Here is a 17,870-nt window from a genome sequence, read left to right on the forward strand (position 1 = left end):
TTACTTGAACCATTTCTGTGGAATTCATAGTCTCTCCTGCTGCTGCAAGTTGATTGTTGTAGTCTTTGATGCGGAGTACATAAGCATGACCGGTTTCACTGCTGTTGCGGAAACTCTGGTTGATCCGGTTTCTCAGGGTGAGAATCCTGGATGTGTTCTTGGACTCGTAGAGAGCTGCGAACATATCCCATGCTTCTTTTGATGTCTTGACTGTGTTGAGCTGTCCTAGCATGACATCTTGCACATTCTGCTTGATCAGGTGATAGGCATACTTGTCTTTCTTATCCCATTCTGCTTGAGCTCAGGCAATGGCAGGATCTGCTACTGGTGTGGAAACTGTTTATGTAGATGTAGATCCCGTTGCTAGTGCTGTGACAACAGATGGAGTAGAGCTACTGGTGGCTGGATCGGCCAATGGTCTAGGTATGGATCCATCGACATACTCCCCGTTGTCCTGAAGCACAAGAATGGTCTCCATTCGGTATTTCCATGTACCATAATTGGAGTTGTCTAACTTAGCAGATGCCTCCAGATTGAGGTTGCTAGTCGACATGGTGCAAACAATGTACTCAAAAGTGTCGTGAAAAACTCTGTATGAATCAACTGCAAATACACTGAAGATGCCAAGTGAAATCTCTGTACCGTCGGTGAAGATAGAACTACAGTATATAAGATCTGATCTGTGTTACAAGGCTTGTGGCAATGATGCCGGGAATAGCCAAGAGGCTTTACAAGGCTGAAAAATGATGTGCACGATGCCGTGAGATAGCCAAATAGGCTTTACAATGGTGGCATGTGTGTGTGAAATCAAGTGCTATCTGCCCACTGAATCAATCTGCAATGCCTTTGAACTCTGAAGTCTGCTCACTGAACTGATGAACGTAAGGTTTCAGGTAATGTAATGATGTGAAATCGGATGTGAGTGTATGGACTGACTCCGAGTAGGTACTAGTTGGGAATTTCGGGCATGGCTTAGATTGGCAACTTGGGGAATTCAAAGCGTCCCCTCTATGGCGATCTAGTCTACTCTGATCTAGATCTAAACCAACCGTCAATCGATGAAAGAGCAGCAAATAATTCCTTTTCTTTTGTTCTTTTTAAGTGCTAGGTCAGATGCGTCGATGTAGAGGCAAATGTGCGTGAAGGAAGTGGTTTTGCCGGTGAGGCTCAAATGTGAGTGTAACTTGTGCCAAAATGTGCGTGTGATGTAATGACCGCGTAGAGCACGAAAAATCAAGCGACTTTCCTTTTTGGAGCACCCTCAAATTCTTCCTGGATCAAGAGATATGACTTGATCTAGGTGGAGGGGCAAAAGGAGTGCAAATGGTGCTCAATGATGATGTGTCACTGTGAGTCACATGCAGTGATGATGTGGCACTGTGCTTAGCAAGAGGTGTGCCAGTGAAGCTCTGTGCTGAGGTGGCAGGAGTGTGCACATGCAGTGTGTGCACAGTGTGCCTGGCAAGGGACTGTGCCTGCAGGGGTCAGTGCTGATTGGACTGCTGAGGTGGCAGTGCTGAGGTGGCACAGATGATGTCAGCAAGGTGATGTGGCAATGCTGATGTGGCTTGATGATGTGGCCTGGTGATGTGGCACAGATGACGTGGCACTGATGACATGGCACAGGTGATGTGGCCTAATGATGTGGCACTGATGACATGGCAGTCGGTGATGATGTGGACTGCTTACGTGGCCGATGACATGGTGCGAATGATGTGGCACTGTGGATAAGGTTACCACGTGTCAGATTCATGTATCTGCCATGTGGTAGATAAGATGACGTGGTGGATTGATGACGTGGCAGTTGTGGCTAAGGCTATCTGCCATGTGTCGCAAGGAGGGAGACCGGAATCGAATGTCTGAAATGCCGACGGAATCTCGAGATTCTGTCGTCTTCTCCGATGGAGGCTCTTCTGGTGTACACAGTTGAATGGCCGCCGATCGAGAAGAGCTTTCTGGGTCTCGCATCAAGTTCTTGTGTAGCGATGGCGGCAAGATCTTGCCCAAGGCCGATGGACGCTTTTCTCAAGGTTTCGCATTTCCATCGGCACATAGCTTCCTCTTCTCGTGTCAGCCGGTGTCCGCGCTGCTCACATTCTCCGACTTTATTGTGAGACGAAAACGCTCCGGATATGATTGCATTTTGCGAGCCGTTGCCTGCACGGTCTCATCCGCGACTGGGGAAATTCCCGCAGTAACTGTTTGCTTACAGGCCTTGCGTTTTTGCCGCCCTTTGTTCCAACATGTCGATGCTTGAAAGAGGCACCTCCGTGGAATCTAATGCTCTCTTAGAGACCTCTATGAAAAGAAGCAGAATCTTAGGCGAATCGCGAGCGAGGTTGGCTCCATGGCTCGTGGACATTGCTTGGCAGATCTGTTACATGTGAGGAGCTATGAGTAGTCGTGGCTTGGAGAGGTAAGCTAGAAGCCGTTGATGGGCTGGAGATACACAGCAGCCAGAGCTGTGTGGACGGAGTTGGTTGCCTCTCTCTCTCAAAGCCTTAGTAAGAAACTGGTCTCTCTTCAACTCAAAGAATTCACCATCTCTTGCTCTAAGAAGAAGAAGAACAAATCCTCATAGATCTGTCTCACAAAATGAATTGAAATCCTCACAAGGAAACTCAAGAAATGAACGGAAATCTCTTAAGGAATGACAGAAATTTTCTCTCAAATGGACAGATGAAGATCTCTCATCGGAAGTGGACTCTCACGGAGAACACTCAAGAGAACTCTCAATCTCACAATCTCTCTCACACTCTCAAGAATCACAATGTCTCAACGGAAGACAAGGGAGCTCTGATACCATGACAAAATATGAAGAGGGGAGAGGAGAAGAGTGGAGATGAGGAGAGAGGGCACAGCTAGAGAGCACACCACAAATGACTAACTGTACACTAGAATTAGTTGAAAAAATAGAATATATACAAACCCTTTTAGGGTTAGGGTTAGGGGATCTAACCCTTTCCTTTATAGCACTCTATAAGGTTAGTGCTATGCACATATGATCACGTGATGGTGCTATGCACATATGATCACATGATGTTGAGCGTGAACTCTCAACAAACCCTTTGTCCAAATCAGCTAGATCATGTTATTTGTATTTCAGTAGATTAGGAATATGAGGAAGTGGAATGTGCTGAAAGCAGATCGGTGTTTATGGTACTGTGTTTCCATAAACACTTGTTTGAGAGGTTCTGTGGCAGAGTTGGTCAAACAGAATTCAGCAAAAAGGACAATAGTGTTCCTATGCTGCTGCACGAGGTTTCGAATGAACTCAATGGAGCAAATGACATTTCTGAGTAGGCATGTAAATACAAAGGAGCAAGTAAGGGCTTTGAATTCTTCATAAAGGTAGGTTACATGTGCCCTTCTTCCTACACCTTATTTGTTTTGTTTCTACTTTTGTAGGCCTACAAGCTTCTGCAGGATCTAATCCCTAAGCAACATGTGTTCTTGACGTTGGATTAATACCCATATGTTGCTAGAAAAATTCTTGCATTGCAGTTTCATCCCAAAAAGTATGTTCACTGCAAGGAGTCGAGACATTCTGTCGAGCAATATGTTCGGCAAGCTGATGTTCTTGAATAGCCCTGAGTCCTAGAATTTTGTCACTTTTGTGACTGTCATTCCATTGTCATTCTCATGGCTTTTGTCCATGGCAAGCCATGGGTTTTGCACGAGTGTAGATTACACAAGTATTTTGTTCACTAGGTTTAACTCACCCATACACTCATTTTTCGAAAGAATGATTGCATCCCATGTAAGCCTCGATTTGAATGCAACAAATGATGAAAACAGGTGGCAGCGCTTAATACAGCAAGCTATGATACCCATTCAAAGACACAAGATTTCTCCTTTTCAACCTATCAAGAATGATGTCAATGCCGACTGGCATAGATTCACTTTCCCCAAAATCAAAGTTCCAATCATCAGACAAACCTATGATGCGGGACGAGCCACAAGACCCAGTAATCCAACGTGGAGCAAGGTGTGAAGTAAACATAGTCGTAGGAATCAGGAACAGAGATCCGACAACACAAGCAAGCACAGGCAAACTGCCAAAGAAATTAGTTAGTAGTGAATAGAGCTACGACTCTATTCAAAAGAAAGAAACGAATGGGCAAAGGGAGAGCAAGATGAACCTGGAGAAGCGAACGGAACGCTGGAGAAGAGCAGAATGCTCTGAGATTTGAATTTGGGGTGGGCGAATTGAGCGCGAAACAATGATGTGGGTCTCGAAAAGCAGGCAAAGTTTGCGAGCGCAGGAGGTCCTCGCTGCCGATGCCATTATAGTGGGGACTGTTGTGAAACATGAGATGGGCAGGGCAAAATCTACTACCACATATGAGAGTCTAATTCTTCACTCACTCAATTGAGGCTCTTTACAGACTGCCACAAAACAATTGCTACATGAATTGTTAACACGTGCTAACAATTTCCCACTCCATAGCAACCACACAAACTTGCCAGTATAAAATGCACTTCCTACCATGATTTTACCCTTAGCAAGGTAGAGTTTCCTCCCCTCTATCCTGCCCCCTCTCCTTTCCCTCCTCTTTTGAGAGATGTGAGTAGTTTTCTAATTTTGTTGGAGGACCGTGCGCCCGGGACATTGTTCATTCATTGGGCACTCGGTGTGTAATGGGCTGCCCGCATTGCTCGAGAGATGCTGAAATACCTTATGTTCTCCCAACCTAAGGACTCTTCCCAAGCCATCCACGTAGGAAGCAAGGTTTGCAATCTAGGCATTCTATGGTGTAATGGGTTGGCCACCTGCTTTCCCATTGTTACAATGGCCGCCTAGTGACAAGCACAATTCAATCTGTAAACAACCTTAGGTAGGATTCACAAACAATCGCCCATTGCTCTGGAATATGAGTGTACTTCCACATGGCAATCTTTAATAGGCCATTCCTTTTGATGTCACTAGAGAATTTAATGGGCAGTCTTCCCATGCTGCCCAAGGTGCGGACATCTAAAAAAGTGGGCCATTGAACAAAGAATCCTTTACTAGCTCAAGAAACAATGTTCACAGTTCATCAAACACTATGTAAAGCAAATAGTGCCCAAAGGCTATAACGTCCAGAGGATGTGCAGACATTTGTGAATCCTACCTTAATTTGGTTTGCAAAACCCTTTCACACCTTAACAAGGCTTGCCATGGAGCAACAACAACTCATGGGATTTTTGCGTTCACCCATGTGAGCTAGTTATCCTAAGTGGTATGCCCCTCATAGATTGTCATGTGTGTGATAGGTAGAATCTTTTTTATATGCTGCTATTCATGAGATTGTCAGCACATGGCCACCTTAGTCAACAAGTGGGTTCTCAACCTGTGGCATGAATCTCACAAAGAAACATTTCTTGAAGCCTCGGAGGCAAATTTCAAAGTCCAAGGTTGATTATGAGGTGCACATCTGGAACGAGGTTCTAAAAATAGAGCAATCACTTGAGTTTAGTTCAATGGCTCAGAAGCTTAAGGTTCAATAGAGGTGGTCAGACACTCGATCAATAAACAAGAGTGCAAGCTACAGTGAAACAATTGTGCATGCATACATAGTCTATTATTGTGCACGACCGCAAGTAGAGCATGTCTACTTGTATAAATTTTACAAGTCACAATGCCCAAGAATATACATGAGAAATCAATCTAGGATGTATTTTCTTGATTTCTCGCATTCATTTGTAAGTTGCACACAATTATCCCACACATGGAAATCTTTCATACGCTTTTGCATCTATTTAATAGCATAAACAAGTATTTACATTGACGTCTATTCCTCCCCATGAGTGCATGAGGTTCTACCACATATGAGTAGCTTGAATGAGTTAGGTTTGCACTCATGCTGAGAGAACATGAGGACAATTCCATCAATATTGCTCCCCACCCTCAGGACCATGATGTGGCCACAAGCTCCCAGGCATAGCGCTCAAGTTCAAATTGAGTATTGATCCTTGTGCAATGAGAAACCTCACATCAACTGAGCTCTAGCTCTATGGGAACCAAACAACAAGCACCCTTGTAGAGCCTACAACTTAGTGCTTCCAAAAGATCCCCCTAGAACACATCATCTCCAACTCTAAGCAAGTGAAATCTAAGCCAGCAAAACTTGACTCCCCAAGGATGGAGTTCCTCAAGAAGTAAGCACAACCGACTAGATGCCAAGCCACTTCCCTTAGCCTTGGATATGCTCTTACATGAAGCACTGCCCCTCTCTAAGCTAAGGCACGATTCCTACATTTTGGACGCCCAAGTTTTTGTGGCCCCCACCGACCAAATTGCATCCCAAATAGAAGGGTTGATGCCACAACCAAATTGCATCCTAAATAGAAGGGTTGGATGGCTAATGTGGGTATGGTATTGGGTTGGGAACGTAATATAGACATGGCAGATTAGGGGGTTTCTTGATTCGTCCTTTCTTCCACTATCACCCTTTGCTCATTCATCAATGTGCATCCCTAAAGTGAGCTGGAAGAGAGGGGATTACAACATGTTATGTATCCCCACAGACATTGGATTATATTAGGACAATCTCTAGGGACATATCTTACCTTCCTTAGCACTCCACAAGGACATCTAGAGGTGCATGTAGCTAGAAGAGGTCTTGCTCATATGGGACTTCAATGCCAAGACCAACGACGTGTGTGTGTGTGTAAAAATAGCAAGAGAGTATGTCCCCCTATACATTGATACATACATTTAAGTATTTGCATGTGGCATTTTAGTTTAGTTCATTTCTTCTTATTTCTTGTCATAAATCTCTAGAATCTTCCACTATACAAGATTGTAAGACTGGATACATGGCTTAAGTGTACTAAATGTATGAGAATGCTTGAGGGGTAGATTTATATTTAAAGCCTCTATTGACTGGCAAGTTCTTTGTATAGAAGTAGATGATGAAATTAAAGTTAGATTTTCACACACACACACACACACACACAAAACTAAATATGTGACTTACTGCATATTCACTACTTTAGCTCTATTCATTAATTTAGTTGAATTTTTACCTACTTTTTGCGATCATAAACTGCGACTAAAGAAATACTTAAAATATCTAACAAGACACCTTCTACCAGGCCATTATAGAAAATTTCATTCTTTAATTTTGTGTCATTTTAATCATTTGATTCTTCTTGCTAAGAATCTACTTGTTGCTTATGTTTACCTATGTATGTAATGTCCTTCCATGTCCTTGTTGAAGATAGAAGCATGAAGAGATATATCCCTATTATATGACTTGATGAATAGTGCTGGTGATGGGCCTACCATAGGATTAAGTTAGCCAAATGTACGTTGGATATAAGGCCACAGGTCTTCTTGATTGCACGTCTCTTCTTTTGGTGCTTAATTCTATAGATCTAACCAAATTTTTAAATTGTATATATAATATGTTGGTGAAAGTTTCCAAATATATTTATTTATTATATAAAACTTTGGCGAATTTTCATGGACTTTATTTATAAATTTATAATCTTAAAGGCTAAACCTAGCTCTTTTTTTAATTTTAGTTTCAAATTGTGGCAAATATACTAAGCTTTTTTTTTTATAAAAGCATATAAACTTTCACAAGACATATAAAACTTTCGCTTATTAACGAAACTAACGTGAAAAAATCATCCTTGACTCTGACCCCCTCTACAGGCACAACCCCTCTGCAAGCACACATAGTCACTACATGTGCACTTGATTGCCACCTCAGCACAAGGCTCCACAGGCACAGTCCCTGCTAGGCACAGTCATTGCATCTGACCCCCTAACTACCACATCATCATTGAGCACATTTGCACTCATTTTGCCCCTCCACCTAGATCAAGTTGTATCTCTTGATTCAAGAATAAATTGAGGGCGCTCCGAAAAGGAAAATCAATCAATTTTTCATGCTCTACATGCTCGTCACATCATGCACACATTTTGTCACAAGTATCACTCACTTTTGGGCCTCGCCGCCACTGACAAATCCACTTCCTACACACACATTAGGCTCTACATCGATGCATCTGACACAGCACATAAAATAAACCAAAGAAAAGAAATTATTTTTTGTTCTTTCATCGATCGACAGTTGGTATTGATCTAGATCAGAGTAGACTAGATCGCCATACATGGGACGCTTTGAATTTCCCCAAGTTGCCAATGTAAGCCATGCCCAAAATTCCTGACTAGTTCCTACTCGAAGTCAATCCCTACGCTCCAAGGATGAGGGAATGCATCCACCAACGTGTCAAACATCTAGTGCAACTATTGTCATAAGTTTGGACACTATGAGAGAGATTGCCGCAAAAAGCAGTACGACCAAGGTGGTCAATCCAGTAGTAATCGAGGGAATTTCCATGGTAGGGAAAATCATCACGATGAACATTCTTGTCACAGTCATTTTGCAAATGAACATGGGAATATGTTTCTTGCAAACGAGGAAATGTAGCAAACTGATACAGTGTATCCAAAAGAGGATTTCAACTATCAAGTCGACCAAACAACAGATTAGGATCCTTGGTATATTGATAGTGGTGCATCATCTCACATGACAAATCAGAGACAAATCATTATAAATTGTTCACAGAGATGAAACCATTAGAAGGTCAAAAAAATGTCTACACAGTAGATAATACACCAAATCAAGTTCAAGGGACAGGAGTTGTCCCTATGAACAATTTTGCTACTGGTACGAAAGGATTGGTGAAAGATGTACTCTACATTCTGAAGCTCAGCAAGGACCTCTTGTCTCAATAGGTCAAATGACGGAACACAACTACTGAGTCATCCTCGATGGCAATGAATGCACTATCAGAGGTAAATCCAGAAGATGCTAGTAGGAAAAGGTGTCAAGGAAGGATTCTTATACAGAATGCTAACTATAGTACAAGATATGCATGCTATTTTAGCTCAATCGCAACAGATGCCACTATCTATAAAATGGCACAAGAGATATGGTCATGTCAATTTCAAGAGCTTGCTATATATCAAGAATTAGAATATGGCAATCGGGATTACTAAGCTACAATTTCTTGGAAAAGTTTGCAAAGCCTGCTGCTACTACAAACAAAAGCAAACCAACTTTTGCAGAAGCACCTCTCGAGCACAAGGTATTCTTGATTTGATACATATAGATGTATGGGGTTATGCCCATGCCCGCAACATCAATGGTTCACTTTAGTACTTGACTTTCATCAATAACTACAATAGATATTGTTGAGTCTACTTTTTGAAAGAGAAATCTAAAGTGTTTTCCACATTTCAAGAATTCAAAACAATGGTAGAAAACCAGACAGGCAGAAAGATCAAAGTCATGAGATCAGATAGAGGAGGTGAATACATGTCTTCAAAATTCATGAACTTTTGCAGAAGTCACGGTATTCGAAGGCAATTCACTTGTGCAGATACTCCTCAGGAGAATGCAAGAGCTGAAAGGAAGAATGGCACTTTAGTAGTAGACAGTGCTAGAGCAATGCTTAGTGAGAAGCATCTTCCGAATCAGTATTGGGTAGAAGCAATAGCCACTGCAAACTACTTGCTTAATCGGCTTCCAATCTAACCAATTCATGGTATGACACCTTATGAAGCATTCGTTGGACACAAGCCGTGCATTGGGCATCTCTGCATATTTGGTTGCATAGCATATTCCCACATACATGATGATCATCATCGCAGGAAATTGGATGCGAATTCACACAAATGCATCATGGTTGGCTATAGTGAAGAAAGCAAAGCATACACATGATATGATCCCATAAATCGAAAGGTCATTATCTCTAGAGATGTAATCTTTGATGAGGAATCAGAATGAAAATGCTCAAACACACAAACATATTGCATTCTCGAGAAGCAGCAACAATCCACGAAAGGCACAGTAGGAGAAGAGGAAGAATGCAGCAAGACAGAGGGTAGAAGCATGCAAAATAAAGTCACGGGCCACAAGCGCAATGCGGGAGAGGGGTCTGAACTAGTAGGCCACGTGCAAGAAGGTCTACGTTGAGAAGGCACACGTGCGAAGGATAGGCCATCGGATGGAAGAGGTGCAACGCTCTGAAAATGATGCACCATGGGAGCACACTTTGGCCAAGTCCTGCATGACAATCACGAGACGTTGAACCTTGAAGGGTGACCGCAAATTTTAACGGAAGGGTGGCAACAAACTCTTGCAGAAGCAAATTGCAACGCAGGTTGTAATTTGTTACTAGTTGCTAGAGTAGCTGTACGCTTCAAAAGGAGATTGTTGGCTTGAAGCAGCTCTGATTCTTCCATACTTTGCTCCAAGTTTTATGTCCATTTCATCCTTCATTTTGAACATGTTAATGACGGTTTTGTTGTAATTTTTTCCTCATTTTCTTTACTTTACAACAGGTTTTGCTGTCCATTTGAGATTATCTTGTTGGGTACCTTTTTTGTTATCTAGCCCTTTTATAGGAGCATGGAGAGGCATGATATTGTGATTGTGTTAGATGAGGGTGTGGCTGAAAATCATGTGTTGGGATATGTTCATCTTAAAACCGGTGGTACCTACAAGGACTTGAGAGAAGAGATCATCCTTGATAATCTCATCATAGATGAGTTTATATTTTTGGGAGGATCTAGTATGATACACAAGGCAAATGCCAAAAAGTGGACTCAGTTGGAGATAGCAATAAAATGCAGCCAAAGTGTACAGTGTCTCCAGATTTATGTATGCATGATCTTGCTCAAGGGTGTGAAAGCTACAATATGGTGGATGATTTGACTACGTGTGGTAGTGTTTCTAAGAATCGATTGAATAGTCACCTTGCAACACCATCTGAGGTCAAAAAATGGCAGAGGGAGATTAAGATAGCCAAAGAAAAGTTAAGAGCAAAAGGCCGACATGATAGATTTGAGCTCATGTCAAAGGACAAGGATGGTAAAGCATTGATTCAAATTTGGTGTGAGGAGTGTGATTGCTCTTATGGTCAAGGGGGTTCTAACACTTTGTATAATTACACACACTCACGCATCAACTCAGCATCCCATATGAGGATTATTGGGTTATGTGAGCAAGAGAGCCATAGAAAAGACAACCTTGGTTCATTAGATGACATTATGGAATTAGGAAAAGAAAAAGTAAATGAAGCAATGTTGGAGGTTTCAACCTTTGCAAGTGAGAGCAATGTGGTGTTTCAACTAGTAACAGAGACTATTGGAGATTATAGCACTCTATCAAAAGTCTATATAAGCTGCATGCTAGATAACAAGTGGATACCACTATTTCCAAAGACAAGATCTCTACGACAATGCATGATTGAGCATATGAAATCCAAGCTACATATCACAAAGGCTAGTGGCATTGATTCTAGTAATCAAGTGAAGAGGGCTGGTGGTCGCCCATCCAAGGTGACAATTATAGATAAGAAGCAAAGAGATCTAAGTGGTTTTTTTAAGAAATGTTTCGCTAAAGGTAAAACTCACATGTTCTAGCTATGTTTTCCATCAGTTTTGTATTTTCCAAGTGAACATTTTTTCTTATGCTCTATTGTAATGTTTTCTTATAGATAATGACACCTTGCAAACTACCAATGCATCACGAAAGCCATCAGGTATTTCTCATATGCTTCTATTTTCAATCATTATTTCTGATTTTTTATAGAGATGTTAGGTGTAGCTAGTCATATGGCCTTTGGCTCTCTCTCCATTAGGCAAATTTTCAAGCTTCTATTTTCAATCACTATTTCTGTTTTTTTATAGAGATGTTAGGTGTAGCTAGTCATATGGCTTTTGGCTCTCTCTCCATCAAGTCTATTGGGAACTTAACAGATTCCTCCTTTGCTCACAGAGAGTAGCTTGCTTGCAACCTTGTGTTGGGGTTTTTGGCAAGGGTCATATAACTATGATGGGAATGTGGTTGACTTGAAGCCCTTTTGGATGATAGTAAGGGAGGTGGCAAATGGCACAATGAGCCAGCAACTAAGGCAACAATTATGATGGGGACAACAGAGTTCATTGAAATTAATGGAACTTTCCATCATAAGGATTGCAAGTGGATATGTTTGGAGGGAACATACTTTGATAATTTGCAATGTTGTGCATGTGCTACTATTCCTAAAGAACGAGACTTTTGCATGCGAGTGTATCGACAAATTTGATCTTCAGACACTCGTGGATCAAGAGACACAGGAGGTGGTAGACAGTTAGATTATTTGACTCATTTAGAGTTATTGAGAGTAGCAAAAACAAAGCCCACAATGGTTCAAGTATTGAAGAAGGATATAGCATTCACAAGAACTGAAGTTGTTGCATTGAGCTTGAAGGTTAGAAGTCTTCGGGAGAGCACTATGGAAGCCATGGTGAGGAAAGATGTTAGAAAATTTTGTCAAGATATAATCAATGCTCATGAGCTAGGTCTGTTTGAGGGAAAGAAGGCATTGTGGAACTTCTTTGTTGACATTTCACAAAACATTTCAAGAGTAGGTCAAGGGAAGAGATATTCCAATACAACAAATGAATTATTTGAGACTGTCAAGATATGGGGAGGGACAAGGTTGCATAATTTCTTATCATTTAACCTTGGAGGTCCACACATGTCCACCACAATGAGGTCCACAAGAAAAGCACTTTTCTTTCAAACTGGTTTACAAGAGGATATATTTCAACATGCAACAGAAGTTTACACTTGTCACATGATGAAGAAAGGTATACCCTTGGGTAGTGTGCCAGTTCTTCTAGCTGAGGATGAAACAGTTGTGAAAAGAATGGTGAGATGGGTGGCATGTGATGATAATTTGGTTGGCTTTTGTGGTAAAAAGCTAGAACACACTTGCATTCCAGACTTTGTCGTGCAAGTTGGTGATGGTCAAGATGGATATCTTAGAGTTGTGGATGCTTTTCAACATAATGTGATTGCTCATTATGCAAGGGTATTGATAGTGAATCCTCTTCTTGAATGCTTGCCAAAGCTAGTTCTATTGGTGCAATTGACATGTAATAGGTTTGATTCCATGTTTGTCAAAGAACAGTGGGAGAGCATTCAGCTTTCTTGGAACATTTTTCTAAGGGACGTGGTAGGTCCATTGATAGGACATGCTTCAGATGGGGATAGTAGGTGCAAAAAGTTGATGTTGCAAGATTACTCTTCTTGTCAAGGTCCTAGGTTGTGCATTCCTTGGAAGGGTTGGCCCTTTACAGCACACATCACATTTGATGGGAGTATCAGTGGTTTGCATGATCAAGACTATATCCATAATGGAAAGAAACTTATCAATCCTTTGGATAGTGCATCTAGGAGGTTGGTACTTGGTAGAGAGCTTGTGACTTTGAATCATGTAGCAATTGCATATCAATTATTCAAGGTTGATGAACATGGCTTGCAAGAAGGGGATATTGAGAGGAAGGATAGACAAAATTGGAGAGTTGCACAAAGGATTGCTGCAAAGAAAGTACAAAAGTGTTTGAAGTTTTTACAAGAAGGCTATGGTGCTCACCAAGAGCGGACATTGGGCACACGTATGTACTTATCAATAGTAGCATCTTAATTGATAATTTCTTATCACCTACCTTAGACTTGTATGGTCGTGTGAAAGCTACAGGAAAGGTGTCTTTCTTTTTTAGGTATGTAGAAGTTGCTACCATTGCTATTAGTGATATATGAATAAAGGACTTTGAACGTATTTCCAAGGTTTATGTGGCTAATTCTCATGGTTCTTTCTATATGTAGGATTTGGTGCATGTGGATCACTAAGCATGATGCATACTCCCTAAAGCAAAACTTTATCAGTAGAGAAACATTCATTGACATTCAATTGTCATGTCACTTTGTGGTTCTCTTGATAAAGACCTTTAGGGAAAAGCATCCTCACTTGCACGTACCCCTTTCTTGCACAGGATCGGATGCATGTGAGAATTTTTTTAGCAAGGTGGGTGGAATGGTTCAGAATGAGAGATGATATGATGGCTTTGATTTGCTGAGTAGTACAGGAGCACTTAATAGAATAGCAGAGTTTCAAGCAGGTTCAATTCTTAAATTTCCAGCAGCTCATTCTAAACAAGAAAATATATGGGCTACTTTGGAAAAGGAGAATGGCACTCCTTTGGCCAACCTGGGAGACTATGCTTGTGTGAGTAGTGATAACCATATGGTATCTACATTGAAAGAGGGATTATTAGAAGCAAAGGCCATAAGTGAGACACTTGGTATGCACGATGAAACTTTTTGGAATGACTCATGGGAGGAGGGAGATCTCTTAGAACTCTTCAACCCTAATCTTGAATATGTGGATGAAGATGAATCATTGTATGATGTTCTACTTATAGATAAAGATAATCACTTTGATAGTGGTGTTCGAGGTGATCTAGATGAGGAAATTACTAGTGAAAGTGAGCTTCGTCATGTGATTGATTGTCTAATTGATGAGGAGGAGAAGGTGGCTAGTGAAATATCACCATTTGTTGAAGTGAATGGGAAAGCCATTACTAAAAGCACACTTGTCAACCAATTGAATGGAAATCCCACACTATCTACAGATAGATTAACAAGGGTGAAAAGTGGATTGTATTTTTCTTTGGAGAAGAAGGCAATGATTCATACAAGAACATGTCTTGGTATAGGATCTGATTGTGCAGTATTGTTTGAAAGCACATCAATAAATGCAAACAAAAAGACAAGAGGAAAAGGAAAAGCTGGGAATACTAGTAAGGGTGTTGTAGATGGCATGTGGTACCTTAGAAGGGTGGAAAGCATGAGGAGAAAGGTTGGAAATTGTCTAAAAGAGACAAGAGGCCCCTTTGATCTATTGGATAGGCCTTTGAATGTTCAAATTCATTTGTCATGGTATCAACAAGCAAAGGGAACTAGGACCTACACATATGACCTTGTTGACAACCAATGTGTGGATTTGGAATCTATAATAGCTTGGCCAATCTCAACTATGATCGACAAACAAAGAAATACCATCTTGATGAGAATGACTATAAACTTTTCAATGAATATGTGCAGGGCAGAAAAGGTACATTTTCTATTTTTTAAAATTTTGTATAGTTTATCCATTTTGAAGTCGTCCCTTCCCTTCCCTCCTTCCTAGTCCATTTGTAGCCCTACTGCTCCAATCTCTGATGTAGATGAAGGGAACATATGTTTTTGTTAATGTGCTTTCAATCCTTCTTATCACATAGGGATCCTAGGTTTGCAGCATGTAACTTGACAGGGAGCTTATGTTTGTTTTGTAGGATAAATTTGTTGGCAAGCTATGTGGCATGATGCAGCATTTATGAGAAGATGCCCATAGATGTGTCAATGCTAAACTTATGGATTATAGACATGGATTATAGACATGGATTGTAGACATGGATTGTTCGGGTTTTACTCTTGTTTAATTTTTAGTTTTTCTAGTAAACATTCAAGATGCATTTTATGTTTTCTACTCTATCAAATTTTGGTTTAGATTCATGGATTGTTTAGGTGTTACTCTTGTGTAACTTCATATTTGCTGCTATTAAACATCCAAGATGCTTTTCAGCTTTTTCATTCTAGTGTTTGTTTTTTAAGGGAGAAGACACTTGTTTATGTTAGTGTGTAATCATTCTTATAAGCTATATATTGGGTCTACAACATGTAACTTGATAGGGAGCTGATATAAATGGTTAGCATAGCATGTATGTGAAAAGGATTTCACGAGTTTCATGTATGCCAAATGGGGATAGAGAGATGCTACACATGGTCAACTTGTAAATGGACAAAGGGTCGATCAAAATGGTTGGTATGTATGTTGAATGTGCTTCATTGACAAAAGAACAATAAATATGTCATGACATTTATTTATGGAATGCATGGATGGCTATGTATGCTCTTTGTAGGTGATATTAAGCATCACATGTATTAGTAATGCACATTTATGCCAAATGGAAATAGAAAGATAGTGACATGGTCAACATGTAAATGGATAGTGAGTTGATCCAAATGGTTAATATATCCGTTATGTATGTAGAATCTATTTCACCTCTACATATCCACAAGAAGTACAAGATTTATGCATGAAATGCATTTCTGGATACATATGCTCTTTGCAAGTGATGTCAATTCTACAACACATTAATACATATGCCCTACACATGTATGCCAAATGGTGACAAAGCTTCTTAAGGTTTCTACCTGGCTGCCACTATTGATGTTGTTCCTGACCTGGATGTCCACTTTTGGGATAGTATTTTGTCTATTTTGGAGATTATAGACCACCTTTGAAGGAGAAGAGGTTGTTGGAGCTGTTTCTAGCTTGTCCGCCCCAATAACAGTGAATGTAGTTGCTATCTACACTATTCTGAGCAGGTTTAGAGACTGTTGCCAATTATGGGAAAGGATTTGGAGCTGTTTACCTCTGTATTTGGTAATACAACATTCAAATTAGTTCACGTTTTGCAAGTACAGGTCTGCATTGGAAGTTCAGTGAGGTTTGTGCATTGTTTAGCCAAGCATTGGCTAGTGGGTTAATGTGATTTTGTTGGTGCAATACCATTCACACCATGTGAATCAATGGGCAGTTTATGCATACATCTAAGATGGTTCAGAATCAAAATCCGAATCTAAATTTGGGAGACGTGTTTGAAGTTTTGGCCTAAGAGGATAAATTGGATGGAACCAAGTATTTCATGTGGAGTTTTATGGTGAATAATGTGTTAGTTGGTAAGAGTATATGGGGCTATGTTAGAGGTGATGAGGCTTGTCTTGTAGATCTAGTTATTGCTTCTGCTACACCTTTGTAAGGAGGTAAAGCATATGATATGCAGCTAGCTTCGATAAGGCCAGCTACACTTGTTGCTCCCATTGAGGATTAGAGGAGATGGGATTAAGGGATGCCCATGCTATGGCACTTATAGCCTTGTCCATTAAAAGGATCAGCATACCTCGTATATGTTCCTCCAACATACTTGGAGAATATGTATTGGGCAAGGAAGGAGGCTAGGCTTACTTGAAAAGACATCTTGATAGTATTTCAAGAGCTTTACGTATGGAAATACATTGGTGGATATGTATACTCTTTGTAGATGTACAATCAATACGTATGCAAAATGGTATAATGTTGCCTTGGTTAGCATGTCGATTAGGTGATTAGCATGTAATGGATGTAATGCCAACAAATGAGTGCTCTTATCATCACTATTAGGCATGAATCAAGAACATCTATTTTGATAGATGTAACTTTAACAAATGTTGTTATCATCATTATTAGGCTTGAATCAAGAACCACCACGCTAACCATGTATGGTAACAAGTGTGCGGAGGGTGTGCAAATGACAGATGGATGTTTGACAAAATACGATAGCCGTCTTATAGTCTTGTTGTTTGACAAAATAGGATAGCCGTCTTGATGTAGGTTTAAGGAAAGGGGGGGGCACACTAGACTTTTTCTTGTACCTTATAAGCTTAAATAGGGGTGTTTTATAATCCTACATGGATCTTAAATAGGGGGTTTTCTTGAAGTTCATGCACGCAGGTGACGTCCCCCTTTAATGAAGAGTGAATCCCCCGAGTGTCCATCAGGTACCATTTGCATGGTTTGGAAAGAATATTTTCTTGTTCTTCACCATGCATCATGCATTTCTGATACAAAACATCAACAAACAACTCCAACAGAATGGAATCTTCAAAGATTCTATTAGAATCTTAAAGATTCCAGTGTGGCTTATTCTTCAAGCATCAACTACCATGTGGCAATTTAGGCACCTTCTCACAAGGCTTGGTCACAATTCAGAGCCATGTGGCACCTTATCCGCCATGTTACAGACTATTTGCCACATCAGCCTAGGCAACCTACTGCCACATCATCATGCTTGGCCCCTCCTGCGACATCATCTTATCCTATCTTCTTGCCACATCATCATTGCAATGCCCAGTCATCTGCCAAGGGACCTTGTCCACTCACCATGCCATGTG

At 40.7% G+C, this 17,870-nt stretch overlaps 1 protein-coding gene across 1 annotated transcript; it reads left to right on the forward strand.

The window, feature by feature from the left end:
* The first annotated feature begins 10,984 nt into the window (after positions 1–10,984).
* Positions 10,985–15,236, forward strand: LOC147903385 (uncharacterized). The gene is made up of 3 exons (XM_087371356.1): positions 10,985–11,408; positions 11,503–11,547; positions 15,170–15,236. Exons 1-3 carry the CDS (start codon positions 10,985–10,987, stop codon positions 15,172–15,174), a joined length of 474 nt encoding a protein of 157 aa, XP_087227482.1. The 3' UTR covers positions 15,175–15,236.
* The last annotated feature ends 2,634 nt before the right edge of the window (positions 15,237–17,870 follow it).

The sequence above is a fragment of the Dipteris shenzhenensis genome, chromosome 3 (assembly GCF_047967505.1).
Source record: "Dipteris shenzhenensis isolate YYH24624 ecotype China chromosome 3, Dip_SZ_1.0, whole genome shotgun sequence".
NCBI classification, from domain to species: domain Eukaryota; kingdom Viridiplantae; phylum Streptophyta; class Polypodiopsida; order Gleicheniales; family Dipteridaceae; genus Dipteris; species Dipteris shenzhenensis.